Genomic DNA, 15,621 nt, shown 5'->3' with positions numbered 1-15,621 from the left:
AATCCTGTGGGACTAACTCCCGCTCGCTTTATTAACATGAACAGTTACATTGCTTCATTATTAATTTCCAATTGCAGATTGGTGTAATATTACTTGAAGTAGGTTCACTGTGGTAAATAACAGTGTCATGTGAAGATGAAATTTTGGACTATCTACAAAGATTATTCAGATCTTTTATAAAACTGAAAGCAATACAGAACCAAAGATGAAAGATGGGGAGTCTCCTGATAGCTGGAAATACTTGAGGCTTTTGTCTGTGACCAAAATAAAAAGTTGAAAAATAAAACTAGCTCACTGCTAAGTCATTAAGGCCAGAATTGCTCAGTTTTAGTTGTTTTTTTTTTTTTTTTTTCATAATTCATAATACTGAAGGCTGTAATTAAAATTATGTCCAGGCTCTGTTGCACAATAGAGATCGCTGGTGACTTGTTAATAATGACAATATGTAGAAAGCTATTGCTTATGAAAATACAATACAAAAATCAATGACTGTATAATACTCTGTCAGCTGTTGATGAAACAAATTTGTCTAGAACCTTAGATAATGTAGGTAGGGAGCAAGAAATTAAATTTAAAAGGAAACACAGCAATATGAATCATAATCAGCAAATTTAGTATTTAAAATGATTTAATATACATTTAAAGGAATATCTTTTGCAGTGATATGAGATGTAGCATATTTGTAACTTTTGCTTGGATAAATATGAACTGTTATGGTTTGGAACTGTGAATGTTAAAAGTGAAGTATTCTAATTTACATATGCAAGTGAGATTAATTTAACACGTTTGTACAATTGGTAATATCAAACTATAAATTTATTAAATGTAAGGGCTTCTGGATGCCATAGTTGTGCTAATTATAAATGTAACACTTATCTGTAATTCAATCTAATTATATCTGACTTGTATTTTGACCTTATTTTAACTACTCTTAGGGCTGGTCCACACTAACCCCCCAGTTCGAACTAAGATACGCAACTTCAGCTACGTGAATAACGTAGCTGAAGTCGAAGTACCTTAGTTCAAACTACCAGGTACTTACCGCGGGTCCACACGCGGCAGGCAGTCTCCCCCGTCGACTCCACGTACTCCTCTCGCAGAGCAGGAGTACCGGCGTCGACGGCGAGCACTTCCGGGATCGATTTATCGCGTCTAGACAATACGCAATAAATCGATCGATTGCTTACCGCCGAACCCGGAGGTAAGTATAGACATACCCATAAAGTAGTGTTTATTTTCCTCTTGTTTTCTGTTCTTTCCTTTTCCTCTTGTGTCCCATAGTCTGTCATTTCTCATGTTACTGTATCAATGAAGGGCCTGATCCTGAGAGTAGTCCCATAGAAGTCAAGAGGGACTAGTCACATGAATTTGGATTAATCAGATGAGTGAGGGTTGCAGATTTAGGATTTTAAGGAGGCATTTCCTTATAGCAGTGGTTCTTAACCAGGGGTATGTATACCCCTGGGGGTACACAGAGGTATTCCAGGGGGTACATCAGCTCATCTAGATATTTGCCTAATTTTATAACAGGCTACATAAAAAACACTAGCAAAGTCCGTTCAAACTAAAATGTCATACAAACAAAATGAGAAATTAAGCAATTTGTCAGTAATAGTGTGCTGTGATACTTTTGTATTTTTATGTCTGATTTTGTAAGCAAGTAGTTTTTAAGTGAAATGAAACTTGGGGTACACAAGACAAATCAGTCTCCTGAAAGGGGTACAGTAGTCTGGAAAGGTTGAGAACCACTGCCTTAGGGCCTATCTGCATAGTGGGGAAATGTGCCCGATGGGGGTGTTGTTTCTAAAGAACACTAACACGTTGTGCATTAATCTGTCCACATAGACCTAGCTGTTGCATCTTGTAGGTGCTCACATACATTAAAGCACATCTTAGTGTGCACCAGGGGATGTGTACATGGACCAATAAAATGTGCAATACATTAATGCGCTTTAGACATCATTCCCCCATAGGGCAGGTGTAGACAAGCCCTTAGGCCTGGGACCGTGTCTTATTTGTAAAGTTTCATGTATGCTCTTTTTGTTTTTTTTTCCTTTTCCCAAAGCCCTTTGGCTACACTTTGGAAAAAGTGGGGCAACACCTTACTAAATTCAGCCTCATGTCCCTTCAGTGCAGTGGGGGATGGCTCTTCAGGGAACCATGAGCTAAGCTGGGAAAGTACAAAGACTCCTTGCTTGTTGGCCAATTAAAATGCCAAAATCCATGGCCACGTAATCACAGAATATATGGGATCCTTGGTCAGATGAATAGGGCAGTTTACAGCTCTCAAAGCTGTGATTTCAGACCCTGTAGACTAAGTCACTCATCAGTTTGCTCTTGTTTTATGTTATTAGTGTTAGAGTCGCCACCATAAGGACTAGAAATATCTTTTTAAAAAATGAAAGTTGAGATTCTGGGCCACTATTCTGTGGCAAGAGGTGAATCCTGTGGCATATTGTTTAGCAGTGGAATTTCAGAATACATAAGGCACTGGGTATCAGAACACTAATAGAATAGCTCATTTAAAAAAAAATGCAGATCAGTATCCTAGAGCCATTGAGGAAGGTACTATTAGCTTTCAGGTACTGTTTGATAGGGAAACTAGTGTTAATTAGGACATAGAGTATGATTTTTTTCAGTGCCTCGGTTTTGATTTTCAGAGTGGGAGTTAAGCACTTTCTCAAAATCAGACCCCTTTATGGATTTTGAAGTTGGCTGCCCAAAAATGTAGGCCTTCACCTGGGAGTTGGAATGCTGCAGGAAATAGCACTACGTTTGTGTCTAAGCACAATTTGTGACACTGATACTGTTGGGCCACAATCTCAAGTTTAGGTATATACACAGGGAATGACAGATTATATTCTTTTTTTAAAAGGTACTGATGAATCTGCGCAACCCAAATTATGAAAATGGGGATCAGCCTAGTTTCAGAAATCACCTGGGTCTAATTCAGGTTCCTCTAAAAGTTAAAGACATCCCTGAACTGGTAAGTATAGTTGTATTTGTTCTTATGTTCTCTTAAAATAAGTCTCTGTTTTTTTGTTTTTTTTTAAAGTTTCTCTGAGAATTGTTTTGGCTGACTAATCTATAATATACTAGACAATAAAAAGGAATCTTAATTAGTTAATAGGTTTGTTTTTAAAAGAAGTGAATAAGGATGTACAATAGGTCAGTAAATAAAATGTAACATGTGGAAAAGATTTATTAAAGGAACTTCTTAATGAAAAAGAAATACAGAATTGAAAAAGGAACATTTCTTCCTACCCCAGTTAGTTAGTGGTTGGATTTTGCACCTTAAAACATGGTAGTATATTTTCTTTATATAATTTTCCTACCTAATGTAACTGAATGTTTATATTATCTGTTAAATAATACTCCTTTTCTGAACCCCTCTGGACTCTTACCCTCAGTTACAACTTGTGGCAATGAGTTCCACACCAGGTGACCAAAAATCAATGATTATTTTTTTTAATTAAAAAAAGATTTTTTTTATTTAAATCTAAATTTAAATATAGGCTAATTTAAAAAAGCCTATTTAAAATTTAATTTTCAATTGACAATGTATGTTAAGGCCTAAACTACTTATGTCTATCAAACTAATTTAATTTAAATACACAAATAATATTAAGTAGTACATGTGTAAGAGGAGGATGAGATCTAGTTCTAAAATCTTGAAGGACATGGTGACCAGAAACAACAATTAGTTCAATTCAAATACAATTATTGCTTCCTTTTGTTTAATAAATGTTTGTTTGAAATGCAAAACATATTTTGATGAGAGAAAAAAGTTTATGTATCCAACACATTTCAGATAGTTTTATTTAATAAAAGAAACAAAAATGCTGTTTTTGTATATATTTAGTTGATTTGAATTTCCAACCCTATAGAGCTTGATACAACACACAAGTAAAAAGTTAAACTGCTTAAATCAATTGCTTTAATAAATGTCTATAGGTGTAGTGAGTCTCCTGATTAGCAAAAAGAAGCCACAAATTTAGTATAAAGTTGTTATATTTAGTTGTAAGTCAACATGCTTTAATGGTTACCAAACTAATGAGGATTAACCCGCTAATTTTCCCCGTGGGTGCTCCAGCCCTGCAGCACCCACGGAATCAGTGCCTATGTTACTGTGACCAGACATAGTCAGTTTGTGCAGGAGAACTCTCTGCTAGCATACAGCTAGTGGAAGTGGCTCTGACACCAACTATACAAGCCATTCCCTGCAGGGCCAGCTCCAGGTTTTTTGCCACCCTAAGCAAAAGTAAAAAAAGGGGGGGGGGCGCGGTGGAATACCGCCACTGAAGCAAAAACCGGGATGTTGCCCCTTTAAAAGTGCCGCCCCAAGCACATGCTTGGAATGCTGGTGCCTAGAGCTGGCCCTGATTCCCTGTTTCTTCCCTCCACCCCCATGGGGAAGGATTAGGGTGGCCAACTTTCTGATTGCAGAAAACGGAACACCCATGTCCTGCCCCTTCTCTGAGGCCCCGCCCCTTATCCAAGGCCCTGCCCCCCACTCACTCCAACTCCCCTCCCTCCGTCGCTCACTCTCCCCCACCCTTGGTCACTTGCTCATTTTCGCCAGGCTGGGACAGGGGATTGGGGTGTGGGAGGAAGTGCAGGCTCCGCCTGGGAGTGGAGCTGAGGGGCTTGGGGTTCAGAAGGGGGCTTCGAGCTGGGGCTTTGGGATTTGGAGTGTGGGAGAGGGCTTGGGTGTGCTTACCTCAAATGGCTCCCGGCCAATGGGAGCTGCAGAGCTGGTGCTCAGGGTGGGGACTGTGCACAAAACCTCCCTGGCTCCTCCTGCGCCTAGGGGGCTGCAGGGACATGCCAACTGCTTCTGGGAGCCGCACGGAGCCAGGGCTGGCAGGAGCCTGCCTTAACCCTTTTAACAGCCCGGTCAACAGTGTTGACCCGAACCGCCAGGGTCTTTTTATGGCTGGGCGTTCCAGTCGAAAACTGGATGCCTGGCAACCCTAGGAAGGATAGCATGTGTCAGGTACATTCTGGGGACAGGATGTAGGCCAGACAGGGAAGAAAGGGGATGTGGTTTATCTGTTCTGTGCTGCACCTGATTTTACACACACACACACACACACACACACACACACACACACACACACACACACACACACACACACACACACACACTTCTTGAGGCCTAGAGTAGTGCACCAGTGAATCTGGGAGCCATAATTGGCTCCCTGCAGCTTCTGTCTGTTTTGTCCAAGTTAAGCTCATATGTAGGTGAGAATCAGTGCCTGTAAGTCAAACTGTTTTTCTGTCTTAGAATAAGACTAAGAATCAGAACAAGATTTTTCTTTCTCTTTTAAAATAATTTTACTGTATATGTGTATAAAGTTTTAGAATATAAAAACACATTTAGTTCAAGGATTTTTAATAAAACCTAAACTTTTAAAGAAGGAATCTGTTTCTGCTAGCTCTTAATAATGTGCTTTTAATTCTCTATTTGTATTTTTTTTTTTTTTTCAGAAAGACTATTTCAGTGAGCTAGGCTTGAATACAGGACAGCTGGGTATTGATGACTCTACACAAGTGCCTCCAGGTTAGTGTGTGCTGTGCTTTAATAATTTAATTAGAAAAGTAATAAAGTATATGTTTTCATGGAATACTGTGTAATTGTAAGGAAACTCATATAATTTTTCCATAATATTCATAAGTATTTGTCCCAGAGCTATAACTCGAATGGTTCTCATGTAAATAAAGTGGAACATATTTGAACTAGTAGTGGATAACATTGCAAATGTTAAGGGCTTGATTTGAAAGATGTGGAGTGCCTGCAATACCTGTTGATTTCAGATGGAGCGGCAGGTGTTTAAACTCTTTTCAGGATTTTATGTCTGTCAAAATAATTTTTTTTTTTTTTAAGAAAGTCTCAAGTTACAAATCAAAATTGCTTTGACTAACACAGTTGTGCAGCTGTGACGCCACAGGATTATTGGGAAAATATAGAGCCACCTTTTTGATATCCATGCTCTAGAAAATATTACAGAAAAAAGTGTGTTAATAAGATGTGGTTTAAATAGTACATAATGGTGTTTTATTTCTTGTATGCACACTATTATTTTTGTAGAAAAAGCACTATGGTCTCAAAGAATGGAAAATTATAGGATATAGAGAGACTTTTCAAGTGAAAAATGTTCTGTTTAAAGGTGTTGTGTACTTTTTTGTATTTCTATCCTTCAGTCTAAATTACAGAAGACTATTGCTGCTGATGCTGTTTTAATTGTAGTAACATTAGCCGTAAAAAATGAGTTAAATATGTGTATTAATCTGCAGACATGTATGTTTTGCAGGTGTCAAAATAATCTTCTGTCAAAAATACAAAATGTTACCACAATAATAGCTGAAGTATTTTTGTCAATTCTTTCTTCATTATTTTTGCATTTTATTCATACTTCATTATTTTTTTTAGAACTCTTTGAAAATGAACATGTACGTGTTGGGCAAACAGGTAAGGATTTGATTTCAGCTGCAATAAACTGTGAGGAATTAAGAATATCCTAAATAACCGTCTTCTTCAAATACTCATTCCTGAGAATTTTAGTATTTCACCCATGGTAACACAAAGCACAGTGGATAATGCCATGGATGTTCAGATAAAGGTAGAAAACCTGGCATTTTACATCTACCAATAGGTGCCAGATAAATAACTCTACAGCTGGTTCACTAAAAGCAAAATAGCAAGCATAGACACACACCTTTATGGCAATAGCTTAACCCATGCGACTTTTGAATTTCATTTTAAAATCAAGAGAGCTTGTTCTTCCATCTGTACACACACAATTCTCATTAGTGTTAATGGGATTTATGCTCATGCATCAGATGAGAATATAACCCTAATTCTTTTTGATGGTTATTAATAATTGCTGAACCTGATAAATACTGCAACTCTAAGCCATTATGGATGATTTTCACTTGTTTTTCCACACGTGTACTCCTTTCTGAGTTAGTTGTTATCTTCTTCTTGTATCTGTAGGATGAGAAGTTATCCTTGATTTTAAAACAGAGTAAAAAGTCCTTCATTAGATCAAACCTTGCTAGAGAAGAAACACCCAGTATCTCTTACTATTGTCTTAGGGGTAGACGATAACTGCTCATTATTATTTCCTCCAGCCAGCCTCCCCACTTCAAGGGGCAGACAGCAGGTCTGGTGCACTCCTATAGCATTTTCAGGAAACATGTCCACTTCCCTCTTCCGCTGCTGGGGCTAAGGTGGCAGCGGCATCTCTCCCTTCTCTCTTTTTCTGAGGTCCTTCGTCTCTCTTTTCCTCACCACTCATTCTGTCTTTGTGTAACCAGCTGAGGTACCATCCTTCTCATCCCCCCTTTCCCTATACTTCCTCAATGAATTCCTGTCCCCTGCAAAACAGACTTTTAGTCAACCCCGTATCTTGCCTATGTATTCATGGCTTCCTATCTCTTAACCATTCAGAGCAGCTTCTACCTCCCAACTCTTCTTCTACACCTTGTTTACAGGATGGCATAGAGCAGGGGTCGGCAACGTTTGGCACGCGGCTCGCCTGGGTAAGCACCCTGGTGGGCTGGGCCAGTTTATTTACATGCTGACACTGCAGGTTCAGCCAATCGCAGCCCCCACTCACCGCGGTTCGCCGTCCTGGGCCAATGGGGGCGGCGGGAAGCCACGGCCAGCACATCCCGCGCTGCTTCTCGCCGCCCCCATTGGCCCGGGACGGCGAACTGCGGTGTGTGGGGGGCTGTGATCGGCCGAACCTGCCGCGTCAGCAGGTAAGTAAACTGGCCCAGCCCACCAGGATGCTTACCCAGGCGAGCCGCATGCCAAACGTTGCCAACCCCTGACTTAGAGTGACATGAAGCCATGAGACAGAGTCTTAATCAGCTGTGAAGAAGAGTCTGGGTCACTGACCAGCTTGCTTTCTAGTAGCAACTGTGATGACTGCTACGTGGGAGGTGAAGCCTTCTTTATTATAAAAACAATAAAAAAAAACCCCAGCAACATATGGCAGTTGGCCAGAAAAGCTTGGAGTATATAGCAGGACTGAAGAAGGCTTGTGCCTCTAGCTAAGAGATTAAATTAGGCAGATCTGCTTTATATGCAGCCTATACTTGTCAAGTTCTGTATTTCTGTTTTTCTATTTTTTCTCGTGTATTACAGTAGGCTTCTTGAAAAAAAGGCTTGTTTGTCACCAATGCTGCACTATATATTTGGGCACAGATTCAAATCTCATTGAATTCAATGGGAATCTTTTTATGAACTCCAGTGGATCAGGCTTTTGGTCGCCATCTATGACTTGGTTGCCATTGCTGGATAGTCCTTACCTTCATGTCAGTTGTACTGATGTGCTGAGCATTGTTCTCTCCTACAGCCAGCATAACGCATCCCAATTTGTTAGCGAGGTTGTTTCTTGCCTCTGCAAAGAGTGGTAAGATGGAAACACCTCAATCATGTATATTGTTTTGTTCTCTGCTGAGGCTGTCTTCTTTTCCTAAGTTTTTGCATGTAGTGTGGCAGTATTTTATTTTTCCTTTACTGTCTAAGCATTTAGGAAGCCAAAAAAGGTGGAAAATAAAAAAACCCTAAGCCATGAATGCACCATCTATTATAGAACTCTACAGGCCAAGAAAATATTTGGTAAAACAGAGACTTCCAGCAATTCTGGAACAGATGACCCTTTGTTTACTTTGGACCAGCTGGCCACATGATGTGTCCTCCTCTTAAAATATCTTGTTCATCTAAGCATGAATTTGAAGAAGATTGGGAAACAGGCCAGCCAGCGAATGTGGAAAAAGTCTGGTAGGTCTGATTCTCTGACTCCTGAGGTGACTGCAGCTGAACCAGACTTATCTAGCTTCATTCAAGGATTTTGAATTGTATCCTTTTCTGTTCTCTCGTCTTATCACCTCACCTATTGATGTAACCAGGCAGAGTTCATGAAGCACAGTTATTTTGCCTAGGTCTCCAGTGGGGACTTTCAGCATCTTGGGCTATTCCAGCATCCTGGGTCTCTTCACCAAGGAGGAAAGGAGGCATATCCTTTAGGTTTAGTATCCAAATCTTCTTCCGGATTTCTCCCACCATATCACACAGGATGTATGGGAATACTGACATACCTATCGTGAACTTAAGAGTCAGTAAAATTTAGTAAAGCAAGAAGATAGTTTACTTTTCTAAGAAACTCCCCCCAGAATTGCATCTTATTTATTCATCTGTACAAAGAATACAGTGTGAAACCCCTGTATTCCACTATGGTCATAATCTATTGGAGATATTTTAGCATTTATTATTAAGAAAGTTTCCCACATACACATTTTTCTAGCCACCAATATGTTTCAGGTTTGTGTTGGTCTGGTCCACTTCAGTACCAGTCCCTACCCTTTGGCTTAGCTATGATTTTTCCATACTATTATCAAATTGGTCGTGATATTGGTGGCAGAACTCAGCAGTAGTATTTGTGTAATTCTATGCTCAATGGTCCGGACAAAGAAGTTAGAGGCAGTTGACTTGTCTTCTGTGATGAATCATAAAGCATATTCACTCTCTCATAGAAGCTTGCACACTTTGGCCTACTAATAGAGTATATTACAATTTAGTCATCTAATCAGAGACCTAATAGTAAAGTTAAGTCCTCGCAAAAGCAATGTAGCAACCAAACCATTCATCAGCATAATTGCTAATTTGCTTCTTGAGGTTATTGATGTCTTTCCAGGATGTGTGATGCTTTCCAAAAGGCATTCAGCCTGATGATCTGACATAAATGCTCTTTAGTTCCCACTACTCCCATGAAAAACATTTCTAGACTGGAGGTCCAACTATGCACATAACTTCTATAGGGATTACCCTTATAAGATGCAGAATAGCTAACAACTGACTCCAGGCACAGTTAGGAAACCTGAGTGGGGAAGTTGATAATCTGTTCAAAGTGTGCACGTTAATGTGTTGAAGCTGAAGGCTTTGAGATTCACAGCAAAGCCTGAAGTTTGTCTGCCAACAACAATGCAACACATTCTGCTAAAAACTGACAACAATACAGTAATAGCTTCTGTCAAACTAAAGGAAAGCATGAAGAACAAAGAATTGACTGTACAGTAGAGGGTTGAGCAGAAAGACCCGTGTTTAGCTCTGCTTGCTAATATCAATTGTCTTCTCAATGAGAGCCCTCCTCTTAGAGGTACCGTCCCATTGGCTGACTGTTGCATTAGGGCAAATCAGGGGAATGTACATTGTCCTTTAGGCCCCTACTTATGCTGGGTGGTAAAGCCATCATGCCTAAATTGCAGCACCATCCCAATCAAATGGCTACAGTGCTAGTCCTTTTATTTACATTAGAACTACAATTCTTAGGACAGTTTTTAGAGTGGTGCGTTGGGATTTCAGATGCACAGCATTGGTCTTCCTTAATTAGCTTGATGACTGAGGCTTAGGAATAGAAAGGGATACTTCACACCCTTCACGTGGAAGCCCTCCATTGGTTGAGCTGCTGAATATTGCCCAGTAAGATGCAAGGAAAGACATGTGAAGAGAAGGAAATGGATGATAAACCCTGGGTGAAATCCTGGCTCCATTGTAGTCATTGGGCCAGGAATCACCTATGTGTAAATTCAGAATAAGAAGCACAGTCCTGCTTATAAAGTCCTCCTGATTTTTGTGTGTATTTTTCAAAATAAATGTCCCAGTGTTTCCTTGTTTCCTTTTTGTATGAGAGAGACTGCATCAAACAAATATTAGCAACCCATTGCTCGTAAGTTGCCATATACTAAGGAACTAGCATACTTGGTGCAAGGGGAAAGAAGTAAGGTTAAAATAAATTGATATCAAACTACCATATATACTCGATCATAAGCCGGTTCGTTTATAAGCTGACCCTTCCTCCGCCCCCCAAGATGCATAAGTAAAAATGGAAAATTTTTATGACCTGTTCATAAGCCACCCTATAACTCAGGGGTCAGCAAACTTGGCTCCCAGGCCATCAGGATAGGCCGCTGGTGGGCCGAGATGGTTTGTTTACCTCGAGCGTCTGCAGGCATGGAGGTAAACCTAAGTAAACAAAGTGTCCTGGCGCACCAACTGCTTACCCTGATGGACCTGGACAGCAACTGATGGGGAAAATTTTTGAGGGGGAGAAGCTGGGGGTCAGGGGAGTAACCCCTGTGACCACCCCCCACATGATCCCACCCTTAGCCCGGGACCCCCACACTCTCCCCATCCCATCCACCTTATCTGGGGAGGGCCAGGGGAGGATGTCTATGGCCTGGCTGGAGCTGCTTTGGCAGGCTGGGCAGCGCAGCCGCAGCCTGCTCTGGCTGGCCAGACTGGGAGGGGCGGCCGCAGCATCTTCCAGCGGTCCGGGCAGCGTGGCCACAGGTTGCTTTGGGGGGGCAGGGCCGAGCAGCATGGCTGCAGCCTGCCAGCCCCGGAGCTGCAGCTGCTTCAGAGGCTGGGGGGGAGAGCAGCATGGCCAGAAGCGGAGAGACTCTGGCCCTGCCTCTTCCCTTCTGGCTCTGCTGGTTGTGCTGCCTCTCCTTGCTCCCTCTGTTGGGGGGAGGGGATGTGTCCCACCTCTCCCTCTCTATACCCGTTCATAAGCCGACCCCCTTCTCTGGTGCTTCCCTTTATTACTAAAAAAAAATTTGGATTATGAACGAGTATATACGGTAAATACAGTGATTGTAAATGTTTGAAATATATTTTGATATTTTATATAATGTCCCTTTGATATTTATATGCATTACAAGAAGTACACATTTGTAGATGGAGATAGACTTGGGAAGTTCACTTGGTAGAATATTTCTGTTTGATGCAGGGACTTGGCCTGGGTTGTGCTTGTCTTTCCTTCCTTCATCACTTTCAGTGTGTGTAGTTAAAACTTTTAAAAATGACATGACAATTTCTGGAAATGTATGATTTTATGTATGTTATGTAAATTCATGACATATACATATTTTGCAGTTTTAACAGAACAAGATAGTGCTGCAGCCCAACAGTATGTCCGTCAGGGATGCCCAACAGCACTCCGAGCTGAATTGTGGGCCCTCATTCTGAATATTTCTAATCAGCCTGAGGTAAGGGGCAAACCAGGTTAAAATCAAATTAAAATACACCTGGCTATTGAAAAAATAGATGTATGTTTGCTAGTAATGTTTTGCCAATTTTGCTGTTTTGTCACAGAAGTAAACATTTTAAAACCATACTGATTTTTCAGATGTTTAGACTTGTAAGGTTAGTTTGCCATTTTATAAGAATTATATTTGTAGATTTAAATAGTGTGTGCATGTGCGTGTGTGTGTGTTTAACATGCCTGCAAAACAAAAGCCTACATGCATGGATACAAGCTTTCCCACTTAAACCAAAGCTCATTGATTGACCAATCAGAGCAGAAGTATTGTACAGTTAATAAATCAGCCTTGATGAGTGTGTGCATGGGTTAAGCCACAAAACTATAATATAATTTTCCTTACTCATATAAAATTGTGGTTGGTGAGGAAGAAGTAGTAAGCCAAGCATAGTGGTGAATCAGTCTATTTAGACAAAGTGGGTGGCGTATTATAGAAATTGGAAGTTCTAGTCCATAATCTGGTTTAATCCATGTGGTTGATATTAGAATGTTTCTATTTATAGGCTGTGTCCAATGTGAAGATGTTGAAATCTTCTTCTCAAAATAGTAGGGTGGGGCATGGAATATGTGTTTTCAATCTGCATGAAAGACATGGGGTGAGAAGTTAGCTGATAAGGAGAGAAGGAATTACAGAATAGTTTTAGGGATTTTGCATGAGTTTTGCAAACTGCAGCTGTGAAGCAAAGTTAAGGTTTTAAATACAGAGCAAAGGTTCAAAAATAATTTTGAATGTTTGTTTTTAAGTAGTCCCAACGTAGACAAACACTTCCTAACTGATAATTAGCAAACATCGCAAAATTTAGGCTAGGGCTTTGTGACCTTAACTGTAAATTAATGTAGATGTTTTAATTTTATTTATGAATTACCAAAATATCTTTATTAATGCTCTTGTTTGAGTGGTAGTGTGGACACTCTAGTCTCTTGTGGCAATCACTCTGTAAGACACAATATGACACAATCTGTTTTTTAATTTATGTATCTGTAATTCTAAATTAATATATACATTTATGCATACACCTTACATGTATGAATTAAGGAACCAACATGTGTACTGTCCTCTCATCTCTTTGCCCAACATTATTTCCCAAAGCATCCTGTATTTGTCTTATTTAACGTAGGCCCTGATACTAGGAAATACTTATGCACATTCTTAGACTTATGCAGCATGACTAGTCCCATTGAAGTCAATAGGGCTATTCATATAAAGTTAAGAACATGTATAAGTCTTTGCAGAATTGGAGCTTTATATTGTAAACTCACTGGGACAGGAACCATGCATACCTATGGTGACATTCACAGTTGTTAATAATATAATATTGTACTTTGTATCTTTTGAAGATATGCAGTCATATGGTTGTAATTGAGGGACATTGATAACTGACCATTAGAAAGTTTGAGATATTAGCCATTGTTAATGAAATGTACACCTTTTCATATTTTCAGGAACTGTAAGTTTTACATTGGCAGCAAACCTTAGGAACATTAATGCTAAGAAAAACAGTCTTGACAAATGGACTTTTAAAAATCCAACTACAGATGTTTGGTCTAGTGATAAAAACACTTAGTTCAGACCTTCATGAAGAAATAGTCTAGGCATTTGTTTACAATGGATAACAGATTAAATTCCCTTTAGATAAAAAAGCCCCTGCTAAAGTAATAATGAAATATTATACAACATATTTGTGATGCTTAATGCTAGATTGGAGTTCTTCTAAATTATTCTGACAGCTGAAGTCTGAGGTTTCTCTCTTTGACAGTAACCATATTAGAAATATTAAATTCATTTTGTTGGCTTCATTGCACATCTGTCTACATTCTCTTGAGCACTTCATATTTTAAAGGTATGTTTGTCTTAATATGCAAAGTAAAATAACTGAATTAAAGATCAAATCTTCTATTTTGATAAATGAAGGGCAAGGCGTTTATTTAAAAAAAAAAGAAATAGTAAGATATTCCATGGTTTTATATTCGGGTATCACATGACACACTTTTAGAAAACTGACTCCTTAGGTAAAATGTTCCAACCCAGTTAAAAAAAAATTCTCAAATGTTTCTCTTTAAATAAAATAACCAACTATAATATCTCTTTATGTAGCATTCACAAAGTTCAAGGTGGATTCTGGAAGCAGTGGCCCTTGCTCTTAGGCACTCAAAATCTATTGATGCAAATATTAGTAGACAAAGTTTCGGGGAAAGGAAACAATAGGCAATAGGTATACAAGATAATTTGATTCATCATGCAATTGAAATTGCTCTTCAAGAGGTACTTAAAAGTAGAGAGGGTTGGAGCCTTGTGGATGAGCTAATGGAGGTAATACCATGCATGCATATGGTGCTGAGTGAGAGGGCACTGTGATGATTATGCAAGAAGCTAACGAATGGCTGAATGTGGATGACAATGCTGGTGGAGCTGTGGGTGGCAGGGTTTATGAAGAGGGTGATAAGAACTTTGAGAAAGGAGGATAAGTAGGGAGGCATAAAGTTATGCAGGCTTTAAAGGTGTAGAAAAGAAGCTTAAATTTGATGCAGTAAGGGATGGTGAGCCAGTGGACGTATTCAGAGATGGGACTGAAATGATCAAATCAATGAACAAAACAGAATTCTTTAGTCTTAATCTTACTACTTGTGGTGCTAAATAGTGTGCATTCCAGATCATGATTTTTCTATTGTACTAAACTGAAAACTACTACTTTATGATCAAATAGCTTTTTGGAGGTTTATTTTGTTATTGTTGTGTATATAAGCAGCATTTTTGTATCATAGTGTGATGGTTGCCATCTTGACTAGTGTACCAAGGATTGAACCAGGGACCTTGACAGCTGAAAGCATGAATGTATACAGTTTGAGCTTTAAGAGCCAGGCTCTCAAACAGAGTTGTAACAGACCCATATTGCAATTGGTCACAAAGGGTGACATGGAACACACGCTGACTTGTGTGTTACAACAGCACAATGTTATGATGTGCATATCCATAAACTGAAATACTAATCATATGTCATCTTTAATAAACACAGACTTAATCGTATAATGACTTACGGTAATCCAAGACTCTTTATGCCCTGAGACTTTATTACTGTAAAGTGTTTTTGTGGCTGCTCATTGGCATATATTGTGCAAAGATGAAATAAGGTGTTCAGTAAAACGATGCAATTTTCAAGTAACAGATCACAAAGAATAGCTGAATATTTTGTATATGCTTTAATGGTTTATCCAGCACTACTTTCTCATTCTCTGCTTGTTCATTACTGAATTATATGGTTGCAATAATTTTTCCTCTCTAATGCATATCATTGGGAGTTGACACTTTTCTAGACTTGCAGATTTACAACTGACCGTATAAGCATATAAATCTAATATAGGTCAGTAAATTTCCTTTGTTAGAAGTTGAAAGGCGGAGTTGGGTGGTGTGTGTGGGAGCATCAAAATAAGGTAGTTTGAGAGATTGTGTTCAATAAAGCTCATATAAAAAAAACCGTCTACAGTGTCATACACAAAGATACAAGCAGTG

General features: G+C 39.4%; 1 protein-coding gene across 4 annotated transcripts in view; it reads left to right on the top strand.

Annotated features, from left to right (window-relative positions):
• TBC1D19 (TBC1 domain family member 19) overlaps positions 1–15,621 on the top strand; it is a 101,692-nt gene that overhangs the window by 31,738 nt on the left and 54,333 nt on the right. For all 4 annotated transcript variants that reach the window (XM_065597009.1, XM_065597008.1, XM_005300298.5 and 1 more), the window contains 4 exons: positions 2,876–2,986; positions 5,491–5,563; positions 6,434–6,472; positions 11,948–12,060. In XM_065597009.1, the coding sequence (XP_065453081.1) occupies positions 2,876–2,986; positions 5,491–5,563; positions 6,434–6,472; positions 11,948–12,060 (336 nt within the window). The remainder of the gene's footprint in view (positions 1–2,875; positions 2,987–5,490; positions 5,564–6,433; positions 6,473–11,947; positions 12,061–15,621) is intronic.

Source organism: Chrysemys picta, chromosome 5 (genome assembly GCF_011386835.1).
Source record: "Chrysemys picta bellii isolate R12L10 chromosome 5, ASM1138683v2, whole genome shotgun sequence".
Classification (NCBI taxonomy): Eukaryota; Metazoa; Chordata; order Testudines; family Emydidae; genus Chrysemys; species Chrysemys picta.
The sequence above is the reverse complement of the archived record's forward strand: the minus strand, read 5'-3'. Positions and strand labels throughout refer to the sequence as shown.